Raw genomic sequence first — 19,845 nt, forward strand, 5'->3', positions numbered from 1 at the left:
ATAAATGAAATGTGCGTGAGCAAAATTGGTATCGTCTCCTTGACGTTATTTTCTTGTCTCTTGTTGTAACTTTTACTGGGCAGGCAATTACATTGAATTTACCATTTTTTGCTTAACCCTTGGAGCGCCACAATCAAATTTTTACGGCGTCTATAAAATAAACACCAGTCAATTTTTTTTCAGATTTTTGCCACAATTTTGGTAAAAAAAACTGTAGCCAATGATATGTGATGTCCATTTGGTCCAAAATTATACAAAAAAGTGCAGAAAAAATTCATAAAAAATTATAAAATGTTGCTGTAACATTTTGGCGGGAAACATTGCAGCACTCAAAGGGTTAATGTTAAATTGGTATATGTAAGGCAACGGCGATTTAACCTCGGGGAACTCTGACTGAATAACAGTAAGGGTAAAAAAATAAATTGTGCTGTTCCGATACATGGTTTTCAAAAATTGGGAAGGTAGGTAGGGATTTTTTCCAAAATATTTTTAATTTTAAATATGCATTTTAAATATGCAATATTTCCAGAAAAACGTATCATACATATAAAAGGAATAAAAATATAAAAGACGTCCACGTTCAAGCAAAAATCAAATGCCAGGTAACGAACGCGTGATTTTATTGGATTTTTTTTTGCTTTCTGTTTTTACCTCCGTGTTTACGTAGTTCTAAAACGTTTAAGGTCGGCAGGAAAATATAGGGTAGGTCGGGTTATCGGAACAGCACATTTTTTTCTATGGCCTCAACAAGGAAATAAAAAATAAAAGATAAAAAATATGAAAAAAAGGCCAAAAAAGAAAAAAAATTGACGAAACAAACAAAAATAAACAGGTACACCAGCAAACAAATAAATGACTTACGGATTAATTGTGATACTTCCATGACACAGACAAGATTCACCTTTCTATGGAATGGTAGGTGAATGGTAGGTGGCAAGGTGAATCTTACAGTTGATTGTGTAGCCAATCTCTCAAGTTCGCATACCATTTTTAGTCTTTCCCAGACAACCAAACCCTATATATTGTTGGGTTTCCCCGATTCTGGCATAAAGTCCCACGAAATATAAATCGTGTACCTACACAAATCGTTCAAAAAACCCCATTTGTATCGGAGATGGCAGCTATCAAATATTCTACACGAGAGAGATGAAGTAAATCAGGAAAGTGGTAATCGAAATGAATCGTAAATATCTTAGTTGCTGCTTTTCTTGACGGTCTTATTGTTTATCAAATTGTTCTTGGAGAACATAGGATCTTGTTCATCATGAAAGAAGTGCGAAGTGTTGGATTTTACGGCCTACATGAGGGCCGAAAGTAGCCGACAGCGATTCATACAATGCTGGCAAACCTGCAGTGACTGTAATCATATCGATGACGTAATCCAATTGGTGATTGGCTAATCGTGGAAATAATATTATGGTATAGCGTCGCCAATATGGGAAATGACCCGCACTGATTATTGATGCATTAATTGTACAAAGGTAACATATTGCTACTGTGTTCTACTGCAGTAATCTAGTCTGTTTCACAGAAGTCTCACAATTGAGCAGTCCGTCGTTTGTTTGCTTCCTTGTTTACTTGTTTATTTTTGTTTACCTGTTTGATTTATTGTTTTATTTTTCTATTTTTATCTACTTTTTACTCTTTGAGTTAGAGTTGCCTGTGGTTTAATGGCGAGGTATCATGTTGGAGAGTTTGATATGGAACGTTGTAGCAGCTTGGTCTGTTGAGTTAGCCGTAACTATATTTTCATTATTTTTGGTGCGATTTCCGACGGGACCCGCGCTTTCAACATGAAATGAACACTTTCTTACAACAACAGCGGGTAATTTGAATGCGCTGTGATTGGCTATCTCCTTCCTAACAGTTAGCACCGCTTCATTCAAATCAATGCTGTTGTAAGAAAGTGGTCGTTTCATATTTTTAGAAGATGGCACCTAAATCTGCTAAATATGCACAGAAGCTCGTTTTTGACGCAAAGAGGATAGCAGGTTTGAATCCAGAGATGTATTGGAAGCCATCGATGCTGGTTTCTTGAATAAACTCTGGCTTTTTTGTCATGGAAATCCGTCTCCGAACTCTGAAATACGTGCGTATAGCGGCCTTCCGATTCCCAACTTGTAATTGCATACCACAGCGGCCATCGCCGTGTATCTAACCGCAAGCGACCGTGGTCCCTGAATATGAACTTTTGAGCTAAACTCTGACTGCAGACGCCACGTCATCGGTCTTTTGTGCATCTGCCACGCACCATGCCCATCGACACGATGGAATGAAAGAGCGAACTGCGAATACCACATCAACTGACTTGAGATTAGAAATCGTCGGTTTCAGTCGTGTCAAATTTGTACAACTATGGTTATCAAGGTATGGTTCTACTGTTTTCCATTTTCATTTTCGATCGTCTTGGGTTGATTATCAGCCAAAGTCGTGGCCAACTCTGGCCCTTGAAGGAAACGTGTACGTTGCAGCGCGCAAAATTTGAAAGTTAATAGCAAAGAGGTTATTTATTCGACCAATTTGTTGGCATATCCAAGCTACATATATACTGCAATCCAAAGCTAATTATGGTGAATAAATGGAAATTCTCTGAAGGACAGTATGTATGCATGACACTCATAAAAATGCTTTTCTGGTCTATGGTATATGGGCAGGGCGTGTCTGAGGGAGCATGGTTTTAAACTTTGTCGTCAACTTCAGATGTGCACTCTTGAACACGACATGATATTGAATTTTATCTCAGAAACAAAGAACTCTTCTCGCTGTCTGCAGCATTTGGTTGACGTGTATCATCATCTACCTGATGAAGACGTCATCTGACGAATGGTTGGGTATACCGACGCCTTCAAGATTGAAATTCTCCTCACTGCGGACCAGTTTATCAAGGTAATGAAAATAAAATATAAAATAACTGTTTTTCGTCTATAACTTGTCGATATTCTTCCCAGAGGGTTCGCTTGATCTAAGCATTTTGAACTCGGGTTGACTTTAAAAAGTCCCGGGAGAGAAGACAGTTTATAAATTTAAGAGGCTGAAGATTTCAGGGTCAACTAAAAGTCTACCTCTGTGAACCGATTCTTCATGAAGTCACGTGATGAGAGGTCGACATGTGTCGCTGCCAATCTCTTTAAATAAGGCTGCGTACACAAATAACTAGGGGGGAATCGCGATTGAATTTTTTCAGATCAATACCCTCAAAAATTTTCAAGTCCCCCAACAATTGTCATATAGCCGCATACTTTTAGGAATGCACGCAAAGAAAAAATAAACATGTATTGGGCATTTCTGCTCGCAAATGTTCAATACTACCTGTTATTAACAGTGGGTAGAGACATATTGCGAAGGAAAATTCTTAAATTGATTCATTTTTAAACACATCAGTGGAATGTTTCCATTTATTTGTCTAAGCCGACTTGAGTTAATCCAATGTGACCAGGTCAAAGGCACCTGCTTAAGAGCACACAAAATGACGTTCATGAGAGAGTTTGCAAATTGTGAATTCCTGGCTACATTAGATGCAACTTATTAGTTTTTGAAAAATCAACAATACTGGAAGCTTAAAATATTCCATCAGATAAATGTTTTCATCCCTGGAATTTTTGCTATAATAATGGTAAATTAAGTAAGATGAAGTAATTCCATATTGTCACACATTTGTTCATTTAAAATACCGTAGATTCTTTGCTGTACAAAGTTTTACCTTTGTGCTATTTTACGATGAGAATGTGAAAATTCAGAAAATCAAGTATGGTGACCCCATCTTTTTTCTTTTATATTTGTTAATTCTCATATGCCAGAATTCAAAAATCCCAGATAACTTTCAAGTCTCTGGTCTTCCATGTGTTGCTTTCTGGTCTGATCTTGTGTACAAGTATGTTTCGCTGTCATGAGCGTCACACGACCCGAACTCTTCTTCACGTACTTCATAGTCAGAGCTTTCTCTGTCACTGCCGGAATACAGTGATAGTGACACTACCCGTAGGTAGATTATAACTTTGATAATTTTGACAACAATTTTGTACAGTTTATACAACTGCATTCTTGTTCTTCTTTCTACAGTGTGTTAAATTGTCCAATATTCAGCTTGCCAGCACAGCCTGTGAACATGTATCCCGCATTTGTATCATTGACAAATGACTTTCAGTCTGGACTCTAATTCAATTATCACCCAATATCCATATATGCAGGCTTTTGTCTAAAAACTGAATATTGTGTGTTTCAGCATGCTATAGGGAGACAGCAAGACACTGTCTTTGATGCTACATAGAAATATTGAAAAGATTATCGACAGTTGCAGCTTCTGCCCTGATAGTAGGCCTACTTGGTTATGTTTTTTTACGAAAGTTCATACATTTTTTTAGTTTTTCGAGACAAAAGTAATGAAGGGGACAAAATGGTTCTAGATCTTGTTTAATTACTACTAACATTAGAACAATTGGATGACATGAAAATGTTATTAAATTTTCATTGGATTACCCATGAAACCCTTGAATCGTAAAAAAGGGAACCAAAAAGTTTTCAGGTTCCCCCCTACAGGCAGAGCAAAACTTTCAAGTCCCCCTGTACTACCCCAAAATTTTCGAATCCCCCTGAATTACCTTGGCAGACAGTATTTTACTTCAAAACGCTTTGTTTTATAGAGAAATGTCAACTTCTAAGATACTGTTTATCACGCTCTTTATGCAGACATTTAAATTCAGTAAATTGGTCAGTCTGCCGCTGATTTCAAATATTACTGTTTTGACAATTCGGCAAAAGTGGTCGACTGTAAAACGCTTGCCTCATCTATTTTCTATCCAAGAAAATAAGAAACATTACACTTAGCTAGGGGGTCCAAGGATATATAGTAAATACTGACCAGGCCGTTGTTGACCTCTACATAAGCTTTAGCGTGATGAGACTTGAAACTTGCTTTTAATTAGTTCTCGTTCCAAAGACCCATTAAATAGAAAGGTCGGGACACTAAACGCCATAAAACTGTGGATTCCGCTCATTGTTTCTTCTGGAGGCGTATCCATCACTACAAATGTCCTTGCACAGAAACGCAATGTTTATTTTAACGGCGTCACATGTAACTCAAGCATGTAAATCATCACATTGAAAGAAGTCAACAGTTTAAATTCAGCTTTCCATATAACAAGTGACTTGCTCTTGGTTAAGGCTTTTTTGCAATGGCGCACGTTTTGATGATTCATGCATATTCATAATTTCTTTACCAAAACCATGCCCAATGACTGGTAAATCACGTGACGTGGACTGTGACAGCGAGGGTGAAGGCAATCCAACACAGTATTACAATTAATACATCGATAATCAGTGCATGCAGGTCATTTCCCAAGTTGGCGACGCTATACCATAATATCATTTCCACGATTAGCCAATCACCAATTGGATTACGTCATCGATATGATTTCAGTCACTGCAGGTTCGCCAGCATTGTATGAATAGCTGTCGGCTACTTTCGGCCCTCGTGTAGGCCGTAAAATCCAACACTTCGCACTTCTTTCATGATGAACATCATCCTATGTTCTCCAAGAACACTCTGATAAACAATAAGACCGTCAAGAAAAGTAGCAACTAAGATATTTTCGATTCATTTCAATTACACCTTTCCTGATTTCCTTCATCTCTCTATCGTAGCAATTTTGATAGCTGTCATCTCTGAGACAAATGGGGTTTTCTGAACTATTTGCGTAGGTACACGATTTATATTCGCAGGACTTTATGCCACAGTCGGGGAACCCAGCAATATACATGATATATAGGGTTTGGTTGTCCGAGCCAGACTAAAAATGGTACGCGATTTTGAAAGTGTGTGTTGACATAGTGGCCACACAACTGTTCGAGATTATACAGAATACGGTAGAATTTTTCATAGCTGCCATCTCCTATAAAAATGAGTTTTTGAACGATCTGTGTAGGTACACGATTTATATCTCTATTTATTTGACCACCCTATCATGACAAACTATTTTGAGCAATTTCTTTTACAGGGCACAATAAATGACGGTTCAGAATATGTCAAAGTTGGGATTCAGGAAAGTTGCCTTTACATGTTGTAATCTTCGAAGATGGTAAACATTTCACTATGAACTGTCAAAAAAGTTGAACTTTCTGATAATTCTACACTAAAATTATTTTGTCTTTGATTATTTCCTAATTAATTCAATTATTTAAAATCATATCAATTATTTTTTTCTGGGTGAATTGATAGGGTTTATACAGTACAAGAATTACATACAATGTAAGTCATATTTTGATCAAAAATGACAAAAAAAAATTCCTTAACAATACAGATTTGCATATTTCATCACAATTTGAACAAATCTAAGTTGGGTTGTCCCTAAGGACCTGTATACCAAATAACAAATATGTCTGACAAGCGTATATGAAGAAGAAGATTTTTTACCCAAAACGCCTTTTTTGGCATTAATTTGCCTTATTTTCAACAAAATCAAAAAATCAAAATAAACAGTTTCTCAAAATCATATTTTTCATCTACACAACAAATATCAAATCAGTAAGTACTGCAGTTCTCAAGATATTTGAGTGGACGGACGCCTCACAAACGGACATACATACATACATACATACATACATACATACATACGTACGTACGTACGTACGTACGTACGTACGTACGTACGTACATACATACATACATACATACATACATACATACATACATACATACATACATACATACATACATACATACATACATACATACATACATACATACATACATACATACATACATACATACATACATACATACAGATTGACGGCGGACGTCGGACGGATACCCATCCCAATAGCTTCTATAGACTATAGTCTATAGTAGCTAATAAAAATGATATGATGGCAAACCTGTCCCTTTAAAGTCAGAAAAGGCCTTCGCATGGTAGGTTTAGAGAATGGTTCCATATTTTGTAAGAGAAGTAAAATTAAAATTGATGTCTCCTAAAACTCGTTTTCACGCTTTTAACCCACATTGCCTGGGACAATTCATATTCACAGAAGCTGACTATAGCTACAATAGTTCTATTTTACTGAATTTAATTTGATGATCATAACCTGTCAAAGGGAACAGTAACAGGAGTGCATTCTCGCGAGCCAGAGCTTAATTTCCGCTCCGCCGACCTACGCAAAATTCAACGGGCAGAGCTAAGTTGTTGCCGTAAAGAGGCGCGTTGTTTACGACGATGCAGCAGTGTCGGTTTAATAGATGAGCGGCAATCAACATTTGAGAATTCCCTTGTCGTTCACAAAGTGTTATTTCCTTTGTATACATCTACCATGACGAGTGGCGGGAAAATATGTTTCATAAGCAGATAACTTCTCTTTCCTCTCGTTTCAGAATTTCGTCGAGAATGGCGTCTACACTTCACCTCACGAAGGAAGATCTCTGTGTACCTACGAAGAACATCGTCTACGTGAAGACCCATAAGACCGGCAGCACGACACTGGCCACCATTTTGTACCGTTACGGACACGACAGAAACCTCTCTTTCTTGTTCACTTTCCGGCAGCCACACGGTCACTTCAGACATAAGCCGCTCACACCATATTCTCAGCCACAGATATATCCGCCGGTGGGAGTCCCCTACGGCGAATACGAACGCTATAAATTCAATATTTCGGCTGGTCATTTGATTTATCACAACAAAACTGTCTTTGATTATCTGATAGCAGGACGACCTAAGTACATCACAATTCTACGAGAGCCAGTACAACAATTTGTTTCCTTCTTTAGGTTTTTTCAGTTACCTGAAAGATATATGAGAATAAGAGCTCATTCGCCGGAAGAACGGCTCGAGTATTTGGAAGTATTTCTCAGACAGCCGTCAAACTATAGCAACCGCGCTCGACTTAGAAACCGCAGCATCTACATTCCAAATAGAAACCCACAGTTCTTCGACCTTGGGTTACCCTTACAGCAAATGGACGCGCCCAGTGACGTCGCAAGGGCTCTGTCCAGAATCGAAACAGACTTTGATCTCGTGTTGATTACGGAATACCTCGACGAATCTCTCTTGGTGTTGAAGAAAAAATTCTGCTGGGAAATGAATGATATTCTATATTTTAAAATAAATGTTGTTCACCCAAACGGGACCAAATTGCCTGAGGGTCTTATACAGAAGACAAAAAATTGGAACAGCGCCGATGTAATATTGTATGAACACTTCAATCGAACTTTGTGGCGGGAAGTAGGAAAATATGGGCCGACGTTTGAAAGGGATCTTTTAGATTTGAGAAAACGTTTGGAAGACCTGAAAAACGAATGCATTGAAGGACAGGTCAAAAATGCAAGGACACATAAATATGTCAATGTGCTCAAGCGCAATGCGTCGGTTCTATGCCAAGACCTCAACCGGAACATATTCTCGTATTTCGCAAGAATAACAAGAAAGCAGAGAGTACCACGCAATGCGAAGGAAAAGCTTAAAAAAGGCTTGGTTTCTGAATTCTATCACAAGTCATAAGAATGGAACTACGGGCGGGACGTTTGTTGGTCCGTTTGTTGGACATTTCATCGGCGAGATTTAGACCCTAACTATCACATAGCAGACGGAGTTGCCGCCCTCCTATTAGCTTCATTTAATTGTACGGGGGGGGGGGGGGTTGGAGAAATCGCGATTGAAATTTCATTGTTTTTAGACACCCCCTCAATACCCTGAAAATTCGAATCACCTATGTGATCAAATTTGTTCAAGTCCTCCCCCCCCCCCCCAAAACTATCATGTAACCAAATATGCATTAGGGATATTCAAGTACTATTGTGTAGTTCTTCACGCAGGCGTTCGACTCTTAACTACCTTTTTATGATGCACGCATAAATATTCTGTAGTGGTTATAGAAATGTTGGTAGCAGTTTGTATGACGATATTCCGTGAGCGTGATGACCTAGATTTTACTTATAACATTTTTACAAAATTGACAATACTTGAAGATTGAAATATTCCATTCAATAACACTTTAAATCTCTGAAATTTGGGGTGTAACAATGTCAAATATGGTAAAAAACTAAATGATTCCATTTAGTCACACATTTTTGTCATTTAGATTAAGAATTTTTCCCGTTCTAAGTGTTTAATTTTGTGTTATTGTACGATGAGAATGTGAACATGTCATTCACTGAATGAATGGTTTTATATAGTGATTTTCAGTGATTAAAAGATTTGCAGTGACTTTTCATCGCCAGTTTGTAGAAAATCAAGCATGATGACCCGATCTTTTCTTTAATTTTTTATATTACGCAGAATTTCAAAATTTTCTGATTCAAAAGTATGACAATACTTTTACACATCCTTAAGCGAACAATATTACAAATATAAATTTTAATACTTTTACAGTATTTTTGCTTTTTGTATCAACTCCAATCTCTTGCTTAATTAACATCTTATCATATTCAGTATTCAGCTTATCGACACAATATGGATAATGTACACTTACATTGGTGTCAGTTGCATTTCAGTCCGGCCATAAATTGAAGTGTCAATACACGATAACGCAGCTGCATATTCATACTCAAGCTGTGTAACTAGACTTAAAGCGTTTCAACATGATAAAGATTCAATTACTTGGTCACTCTTTACAGACGATGTATTCTTTGCTGACAAATACAGGTAGCCATATAGGAATAGAATAAGATGCACTTTTTGTTTACCATAGTCAACACTTTTCTGTGAACATTAATACACCTATTTTCCCTTTTGACCATTGTTTATTGATAAATGTCAAGTCTCCCTGTCTTTCATATGTTGCTCTCTATTCTGATCTTGTGTATGTTTCATTGTCATGAACGTTGTATGACCAAACAGAGATTTTTTCAACCACATCAGTGTCAGAGCTATCACTGTCACTGCCGGTATGCAGTGACAGTGACACTGCCTGTAGCAGTAGCAGTGCAGTAGCTGTATTTTCGAATATTTTTGTCCAATTATCAACTGCGCTCTTGTTCAGCTGGCTATAGCATGTTTAACTTTTAAAGTGTTCCGCTCACCAACACAGCCTGTGTATGTGTACCATGCATTTGTATCATTGAAAAACGACTTTCAATCTGAACTCTAATTCAGTTATCAACAATATTATTTACATATACAGGCTTTGTCGACAAACTGCATGTTGTGCGTTTTAGCATGATGTAGGGAGATAGCAAGAAACTGTATTTGACAAAGTGCATAGAAATATTGAAAAATATTATCAACAGCTGCAGCTTCTGCCCTGGTAAAAGGTCTACTAGCTGTTTTTCCCCATGAAAATTAAATGGCATTCATACTATCTTAGATTTTTTGAATAAAAGTCATGTTAGGTGATAAAATTGTTCTAGACTTTGTTTATTACTAACATCAGAACCGTTCAAGTTGGACGACAAAGATATTGACTTACCTACCAAATTCTGCAATCTGAACATTGTAAAAAATGGAACTTTGACCAAATATTTTCACATTACCCTTTTATCCAGAGCAAAACCTTCAAGATCCCCTCTACAACCCCCTGAATCCCTCCTACCCCACTCTCTAGTATTTGTGAATGGAGACTTAGTGATAGTAAATACGAGAAGCAATATTTGTGCTACTATGTGGTGCTGATAATCCCCTGTCTGCTGTCACGATGATCTGCCAGGCCGTCCGGCATTTAAAATGGTTCTCCTGCAAACGATGAACCCGTAAATAGAAGCAAGCTCCTTTAAACTTTGCGATTTTCAATGCAGGATATTTTAAAACCAAATGGATCGAGCGGCAGGATATAAATATTTAGCTATAAACAGAGAATAAAATGGCACTGACGACAAACACAGCTTCGACAACACATCTCTATGTTGGCCTTTCAAACATGTCACCAAATGCTTCAAATTAAACAAGTCATAATCAGAACCTTGAAACTGATGGCGACTACGCTGACGAGGCAAACAACAGGTGTTGCTCTAGGTACATGCAGATATAAGTTCGTTCACCCGACACAAACACAAATTTAAAGCTGTACAAAAACGTTTGTGAGCTGCACTGCACTTCCATCGAGCAGATGTTATCCACAAGTATCGCAGTGACAGGTTTGACTGGAAATGTTTCCTTCAAACGTCAGTACACTCTAACAGAAAAGTAACCTTCCCTTCACAAAATAAAACCAACCCTGGCATGTGATCTATGCATGCATTTCTTTCTCCGTATACAACAGATTATACAATCAATTTTTTCTTCCATAGAAATTTTACAAAGTCATATTAAATTTGTTTTCTATTTTTTGCTCGTTGCATTTTCTGATGATATAGAATTCACGAAGCAATACTCTAACAACAGTTTTAGACAAGATTAGTGAATCCTAGCATAGCAAATATTCACAGGAGACTCTATAAAAGTTGATGGAAAAACTAATTCTCGCATCTTTCCCCTTCTACATAGATTGACCCACGCAAATGCTAAAAACATTTTTCTTTGTTCATTGTAGTATACTTCATCGTCAAAGCCATATAACACGGGGACCATGAAAGTCTTACCTTGATTCTTACTTGTATCACCAGTCTTTTGAAAGCATTGCCAAGGTCACAAAACAACATTTTCTCGGGGTTTTAACATATTAACCCTTTGAGTGCCAACGTCAATTTTTGTCACCTTTACAAAGTATAATCCAGACGATGTTTTCGAGGTCCAAACATGTTTTGTATGATTTTTTCCAAAATGTTGACCCAAAACTGCAGTCTGTGAAAAGTGCTGTCCATTTGGTCCAAATTTTTAAAAGAATTATAGAAAAATTTGATAAAAATTTGCAAAAATATTGCACTAAAATTTTGGTCAGAAATATTACAGCACTCAAAGGGTTAACTGAAACAGATATGACTAAATTTAAGTTTACTCTGCGAATTTCGTGACCCACCACCTGGTCAATATCTAAACGGTGACGTCAGTCGTGGTCAGGGTGTCGAGCTGACATCACAGAGTACTCATACACGACGGAATCGGTCCCCTAAGTGGATCTCTATGTGTTGTCCAATCGCGTCAGTGTGTCTGATCCATCAAGTGTTAGTATCTAAAATGTGTTTGGTCATCCGAAGCCATTTTGACAAACACGTTTTTGTTGATAGAAACTAGTTTTAACTTGCCATGATAAAGACAGATATGCACAATTTACCTTTGAGAGTGTTACGCTATGGTGCATCAAAGACACTTTGTTTTCTTATAACGAACTGTCAAATCTCGCGTCTTGAAACGTTGATAAATGCAATTTTCAGCATGCTACGAATCGTCCAGTAGCAAATATACCTAGTAATGAGACCATTCGGAAAATTTCCCTGTATAAAAGGACTAGAACGCGATTATATTCTTTTTCTATATTAAGATTGCGATTGTCGACGATGCTGAGTAAAACGTGCATTCCTTTGTCAGCCGATGTTACCTGTATGGCAGTTGTATGTGTATGTGTATGCTCAGTCTAAGTTAGGAATGTTATAAGTGGCGTCAATATTTTTTAGTGAAATTCTAGGTTGATGCGACTAGCAAACGATTTGAATGGGGCGGAATATTCATTTTTTTAGCAAGTGGAACCTTGAATCCACGATGTCATCTGAAAGTTACAATGAAATGTAAAATCGATAATAAAATTCATCCCATTGTAGATTCACACCATACCAATGCTCCTCGAAAGTGAAAGACTTAAACTTTTGCTCAAAATTTCCTTAGGGAATCTTCCAACCATTCTCTTTCAAAATCAAGAATAAAAATCAGGGGTCACTGTGCAAATTTTGGTACTAGAGAAACAAATAACCCAAGATTTACCGATATTTAAAATTCAAAGTGCCCGCCATCCCTGGAGAAAAATAGAGAAAAATATATGGAGAAAAATATAATTTTCGAATTTCGGAAAACTAAGCTGTTGAAAAGGTTTTTTTGCACCAAGAGCTTTAAAATGAACCCCCACAAGTGGTAGATCAGAATTGAATTGTAAAAGTTTTGGAGTCCGAATGTCTGTCCCCGAGGTGCGTTCTGCCTTAAGTTAAAAGTTTTAAAAGGGTTATTCCAGTCGAATCATTACACACAATAAGAAAACAACAGTTAGATTCCAGAGATGAAGATTACATTGGTAATTTTTTCAGGTAGATATCATCTAATCCGGACTTCTCTATCCAGTTCACAAGATGACGATTAACGATGCCACTGCAGTGTTTGGTAACACGATAGGACGTAAAATTTATGAGGACACCACGTCACCAGTCATCGCGTAGGGGCCTACACATCGACCCCTCTGACCCCGCGCCGATGATGTTAGCAGGGAAAGACACTCTACGCTAGACGTGGTGAAGAAATTTTCAAGTTTGGACGTATATCTTTGACAAGTTTTCAACATCACGATATGCAGGTAAAGTTTTGTACCGGAATGGTGTAATTTTTCCTTCAGTTTCTTTTCCATGACACGGGTAACATACGACACCATGGTTTGCCGTAACTGAGCTACATGTGAAATTCGTCGACAATCTATTAGTATCGTCAACGTGTCACAATACGCTCGAAAGATTTTTTTTAAATCTGAGCGCTTAGCACAGCACTAGAGCTGAAGAAAGCTTACTGTGTATGCAAACGTATGAGTTCGCTAGATCGAACACTTCATTTTGTAGCAATAACAAAACCCTAGTCAGGGAAACTAACGCTGTTAGACCTAGACTCACTCTCTCTAGAATGGCTGAGTTAATTTTTAAGAATATTTCACAGACATTAAGCAAGAGTGTTGTGTATTCTGCCTTCTAAAACACCTATATCTCCTGTGATTGAACTTTTTCATGACTTTATATATATATATATATATATATATATAATATATATATATATATATATATATATATATATATATATATACATACACACACATAATGTATGTATAGGAGATACTCAGTGATCGAAAGAGGGTGTACGGATCTATCTTGCCCTTTGAACTGAAATCGTAAAAACATTGACAAGTTACGAAATAAAATATCACAAGATTTGCCTGTCTGACTCGTAGTTATTCATATCCACCAAAGTACAGACTTCATCGAATCCTCCTGCCCTGAAATGGACACCGAAGTGGGGCGAGACATTGACCCATCAAAACGTCTTTAGCAAAGGATGCACTGTCACACTGTGAAATTCAGTTCGGGTGTTTTATTAGTTTAAAATCGCTTGACTGGCACTGCCAAACCACCTGGGTATCCAGCTTTGTTTCTGAAATCTGAATTTAATGCAATCAGCATTTCCAAAATGGAAGTCTCATAGTCGTGAAAATTTAACGCTGACCAAATGGGAAAAAGAGCGACTATTTCAATGTATCCTTGGGAAAAAAACTGCATGGAAATTAGAGCCTTTTTTACAAATATAGCCGAATACGAGGTAAATGTCATTGATTTTATCGATGAATTGAAGCGACACATTGGTCAAAACAGTTGAACTTGAACCTTAATAGCAAATAGAAACGATAACAGGATAGACGTGGACGCTAAAACAGTTTGACAAACAGTCTGTCTAGTACATCACATTCACGCAAATTCCTTGAGAAACTTTATACATCCACGTCGAAATTCTTTTTACAGTGCCAGGACTTTTCGTAGGAATATAGAACATACAGGGAAACCAATTTGTGACGTACGATACCATGGTAACGCCACTGCAACAGATTACGGAGTCATCATCATGTCTTAACTAAGATGCTTTTCTGTTTTATATCTCAGAAACAAGTGACCCTCATCGCTGTCTGTGGCATTTCTGTGTGCTGTATTTTCATTTATCTCATCGATACTTCATCAACGAGATGGAAGTTTAAGGCAGTGCCGACAGGATTCAAAATTTTCCCGATGACCAACAACACAACAAGGTATCAGTAATTGAAATTAAGGGCACAATTAGTGTATCTCTTGATCACATTTTCGTTAAAATTCAGTGACATAAATAAATAATGGCATTGGACCTAACACTGATATATGCTGTATGAATTGCCAAGTTGAATCTTGGTACTTCTACACTATTTTGGGAGTGGGACAACACTATGTATCTCCCAAAGACAACAAAATTACTCGAAAATATATCAAAAAATTACAACGAATGGAGCATTAACCACAACTTTGTGTGACAGACATTTTATAAAGAGTGCTAGTGAACATTTTGAAGTGTGCAAGACTGTAGCATCACAATCACCCTGAGTGGGCCCCCGAACCACGACTCGCCCCAGCCATCATCAATCATCGATCGACGGCATGGACTGTAAGTCAAACTGCCCTGCAGTAGTATAAAGTACTGCTTTTAGAGGGTAGTAACGTTTGCAGGAAACCTAATCGCATCCTATCGCAATGATGCTCTTCAGGGACAGATATTCGGACTCTCAATTTTTACATTTTTTTCTGATCCACAAGTTAGGCATGTTGGTGCTCATTTAAGGTAGTATGCACCTCGAAAGTGAAAGACTTAAATTTTTGCTCTAACTTTCCTCAAGGAATCTTTCAATCATTCTCTTTCAAAATCAAAAATAAAAATAGGGGTTCACCGTGCAAATTTGGTACTAGAGAAACAAATTACCCAAGATTTACCGTTATCAGAAATTCAAAATGGCCGCCATCCCTGTGTTAACTCTATGGAGAAAAATAAAATTTTCGAATTTCCAAAAAACTAAGCCGGTAAAAAGTTTTCTTACACCAAGAGCTTTAAAATGAACCCCCACATGTGATATATCAGAAGAGAATTGTAAAAGTTTGAGAGTCCGAATGTCTGTCCCCGAGGTGCGTTCTACCTTAAAGCAAGCTGATGACATAAGAAAAGTTTTCACTATCTTAGTTTTCAAAAATCGACAATTTTATTTTTCCTCATAGAGTTAAGACAGGGACGGCGGCCATTTTCAATGTCAAGTATTGGTAAATGTTAGGTTATTTGTTTTTTAAGTACTTAACTTTGCAGAGTGACCCCTGATTTTTCTTCTGACTAGTAAGAGAATGGTTGAAAGTTTCATTGAGGAAAGTTTGAGCAAAAGTATAAGCCTTTCACTTTCGAAGCGTATACTACCGTAGAGGAATATATTTTTCTCGATATTTTTTATCTAACCACTGTTCGCATTCGACATACAATTAGTTACAGTAGCAAGAAGACACCTCAATTGTCAAAAGTCTAAACTAGTGACACGGGCCTCATGGTATACACATACAAACTGGTTTAATATCTAAATATCTGTATTGATTAGGAGTCGTAGTTAATACAAAAAAAACAATAGCTGTGATCACATGGTATACAGCGTTGGTCCATTGACGAGGAAAGCATGATGAATTGATCTTCTTGATTTTCACACCGTATGATCTGTCAAAATATCGTTAAGTTTTCAATATATACAGTTTGTGTTTCGTCGACAGCAGTAGTGTAATAAATAAATCAGTGAATGTAGTTGGTGAAAAGCTCTCTTCACTGTGTGTGTGTTTGTGTGTGTGCATGCATGTATGCACTCGTATATAGTATGTGTGGGTGTATGTGTGCATGCATGCATGCGTTTGTATGAGAGAGAGAGAGAGAGAGAGAGAGAGAGAGAGAGAGAGAGAGAGAGAGAGAGAGAGAGAGAGAGAGAGAGGGTGGGGAAGCAAGAGACAAAAGACGAATGTATGGAATAAATGTTCGTTGACTCCATTATTCCACGTAAAATGCACATTTCTTATTTATTCGAACAATTATTCTTGGTGTTCAGCCTGTGAACATGCCTACGTGTGTTCTGTCCAATGCTATCGTTGACATCTGAATCTTAGTCTAGAATTCATTTTTCAACTTGATATTGCACATTATTCAGAATTGCCGCGTTTGCCAAGCTAATGGTTTTGTGTTTCAACATTACTCTGAACGAGTAGAAGATGTCTGTGTGTTTGTTCTCTCAAAGAAAAATAAATATTATCGAAAGTTACAGTCATTGCTGCTTTAGGTACTCGCTGGAAAGTCAAGTTCAACTTGAAAACATTGTATGTTGTTCAGCGATCCTTCAGAGTTAAATTTAAGTCCCTTTACGTTCATAATCTTGAAAAGTTGCCATACAAGTCAAACTTATCAACATGAGGTCACAGAACCAGAAACCGTAACTACTGAACATAGACCCTCCGACCCTAAACTGTTTACCCGCATGGTTTTGATAATTTTTGCTGGTTTTTTTTTCAGCTTCTCGTCGATTGTGACAACAAGCTTTGACATATCAGAGCCAGCCTCGTGCAAGCCATCGAAGAACGTCGTCTACATTAAGACTCACAAAACCGGCAGCACAACACTGGCCACCATCTTGTATCGCTTTGGTTACCATAGAAACCTGTCCTTCTTGTTCAGTTCCAAGCAGAGACTAGGCCACTTCAGGCACAAGCCGATGACGCAACGCTCGCTGCCAGAACTCTATCCACCAATCGGAGTTAGTTATGGAGACTATGAAAAGTACAAGTTCGACATTTCAGCAGGTCACGTGATTTACAATCGTGCAATATTCGAGCTTTTAATTCACGAGAAACCCAAGTACGTTACGATCCTTCGAGAGCCAGTCAGACAATTTGCATCTTACTTCAATTTCTTCAATTTCAGGCGACGATACATGAATAATACGAACATTTCATCATCCGATCCCTTCGCCTATTTAAACGAATTTGTCTCAAATCCCTCAAAATATACAAATGCAACCCATAGTGACGTCAACAGCAGGACTCGACAAAATCCGCAATTTTTCGATCTTGGCTTGCCGGCAAGTAAAATGTCCGACAGGAGTTTCATAAACCAATCCATATCCCGCCTAGAGGAGACTTTGATCTGGTTCTGTTGACGGAATACCTCGACGAATCACTGATACTGTTGAAGAAACGGTTTTGCTGGCAGATGGAAGATATTTTATATTTTAAGATGAATATTCGTCACACAGATCCAATAAGGGTTCCGGAAAAGTTAGCCGGTAAAATCCGACAGTGGAACCACGGTGATGTGCTGCTGTACGATCATTTCAATCAAACTTTGTGGCGAAAGGTCGCCGAGTACGGTCCAAGGTTCAAAACGGATCTGGATATATTTAAACGACGCTTAGAAAACCTCAAAGCAGATTGTGTAGACGGATATGATGATGTCAACTCTCGCATCGTCAAAGTGTTGAAGAGCGACGCCTCTGTACTCTGCCAAAGGCTGAACAAGGACATATATTCATGGTTTAAACAAATAATAACAAGACAGAATTTTACCCTTACAAAGAACCGCATAGCGCCAGTACAAATGCTTCATCGATTTTAGCTTCCAAAGAAACCACGTACAATACATCGACGACAACGAAGAAGAGATTGAAGCACCGTCCCTCCAGCAATGGACGGCTGGTGTGAGAACTTTGCTACCTGACCTACAACGCCCTCATCGGTGGAAGTCGGAATAATGCATTACCTTCGAATATTTTGTTTAAATATCACAACTTCGCATAGCTACTTACAAATATCAAGTCGTCGTTACATTCCTTATTAAATGAACTTTTCTATTCGTCGACGGACAAATAAGCGATATTTACATTTATATGACGTCACATGACGCAAATGCATACTTGATAATTGAAACGACATTGAGAAATCGCTTCGTTTTTATGAACTTTACATACCCCAGTACCACCAACAATTAGAACACCAAATGCATGACAATAGTCTGCTGGCTCTTACAATCGTGTTACACCACTTTTTTCTTTTAAAAACGTTGTTTTATCTATTCGATAAAATGTTGGAGGACTATTCGAAAGAAGGAAGAAGGGAGTCCCTCTGCGACTTACAATTGTAGAGTTAACGTTTAAAACTCGTCCGACAAGTGGACAATTCAGAATAAAACTTATGCTTTGTTTCACTCAAAAATTAAGAAGTGCTTCCACTGAAATATTTTGTCTGTACAGGAGTGAGATAAAGAATGCTGGGCATTGTATCAGTGTTATTTTATCCCATATTTGATGAATAATCTCCACTATCATTTTCATCTACTGGAACTTATTGCATGACGATGCATGATTTCACTGATTTTTCAATGATTTTAGAACTTTGATAAATTGTATAATTTGATCACTTTGGTTCCTGATCAGATTGTTCAAGCTTCTAAACCGACTCTTTGAGTACAATGATTTGCAACTGGTTCTCGACCACTCGTTCACATGTACGCAATGCCTGTTGCCGCATAAATCAGTAGAAGTGTACAGAGAATAAGTGATGTGGTACATGCACACTCCAACCATTGGTGGCGCTGTACATTATATCCTTCTTGGGCGTTCTGCCACTGTCTGTATTGCAGTGTGGCTGTGGCGATGGTTAACACATATCGGGGCTGCAGTTCATGAGACACGTTTATCCTTGATTTTTCCATTACGTACTTGATACCATGCATGAATTGATTCGACGAGTCAACAAATATTGTCACAACCTAGTTTTCGCCTAAATTCAGATACGTTGAATACCTCACAATACAAGACAAGTATCGCATAAACGAAACTTTGGAATCGATAAATATTAAAGGGTCAAACGCTGTAACTTTTGTTCATATTTTCATCATGTTTGTTCTATAAACCGAATAGATTTATCTCCTCCCCGAAGCATGTCGAAATACAAGGTATTTACCTTGCTGATGTAGTTGTTTACAATATCCAACGTTTTTGTTGTTGTTGTTGTTGTTGTTGTTGTTGTCAAATGACGATAATAATGAATATTACACGTAAGAGGCCATTTTCACTATTTTAACACCAGGCATTCCGACATTATTTTGAGGATACGACAAGCAACTATTTTACAGACAGTACAGTAACCATTCTTGAAAGTACGTCAAAAGTTAGAACCATGTAATTTCCCATCGTCCCGCATCGTCCGCCCGCACGGCT

General features: G+C 37.8%; 1 protein-coding gene and 1 long non-coding RNA gene across 2 annotated transcripts; both read left to right on the forward strand.

Annotated features, from left to right (window-relative positions):
- The first annotated feature begins 2,217 nt into the window (after positions 1-2,217).
- LOC139142211 (galactosylceramide sulfotransferase-like) lies at positions 2,218-10,310 on the forward strand. The gene is made up of 3 exons (XM_070712076.1): positions 2,218-2,367; positions 2,744-2,886; positions 7,361-10,310. The coding sequence occupies exons 1-3, from the start codon at positions 2,356-2,358 to the stop codon at positions 8,484-8,486; spliced, it is 1,281 nt and encodes a 426-aa protein (XP_070568177.1). The 5' UTR covers positions 2,218-2,355; the 3' UTR covers positions 8,487-10,310.
- A 2,783-nt stretch (positions 10,311-13,093) lies between these two features.
- LOC139142212 (uncharacterized) lies at positions 13,094-19,616 on the forward strand. The gene is made up of 3 exons (XR_011554318.1): positions 13,094-13,356; positions 14,699-14,841; positions 17,145-19,616. It is a non-coding gene; the product is annotated as an uncharacterized lncRNA (long non-coding RNA).
- The last annotated feature ends 229 nt before the right edge of the window (positions 19,617-19,845 follow it).

This window comes from Ptychodera flava, chromosome 10 (assembly GCF_041260155.1).
Source record: "Ptychodera flava strain L36383 chromosome 10, AS_Pfla_20210202, whole genome shotgun sequence".
Classification (NCBI taxonomy): Eukaryota; Metazoa; Hemichordata; class Enteropneusta; family Ptychoderidae; genus Ptychodera; species Ptychodera flava.

Coding starts and splice junctions, on each gene's coding strand:
- LOC139142211 (XM_070712076.1), top strand. Junction 2,887..7,360: donor CTGCGGACCAGTTTATCAAG/GTAATGAAAATA, acceptor CTCTCGTTTCAG/AATTTCGTCGAGAATGGCGT.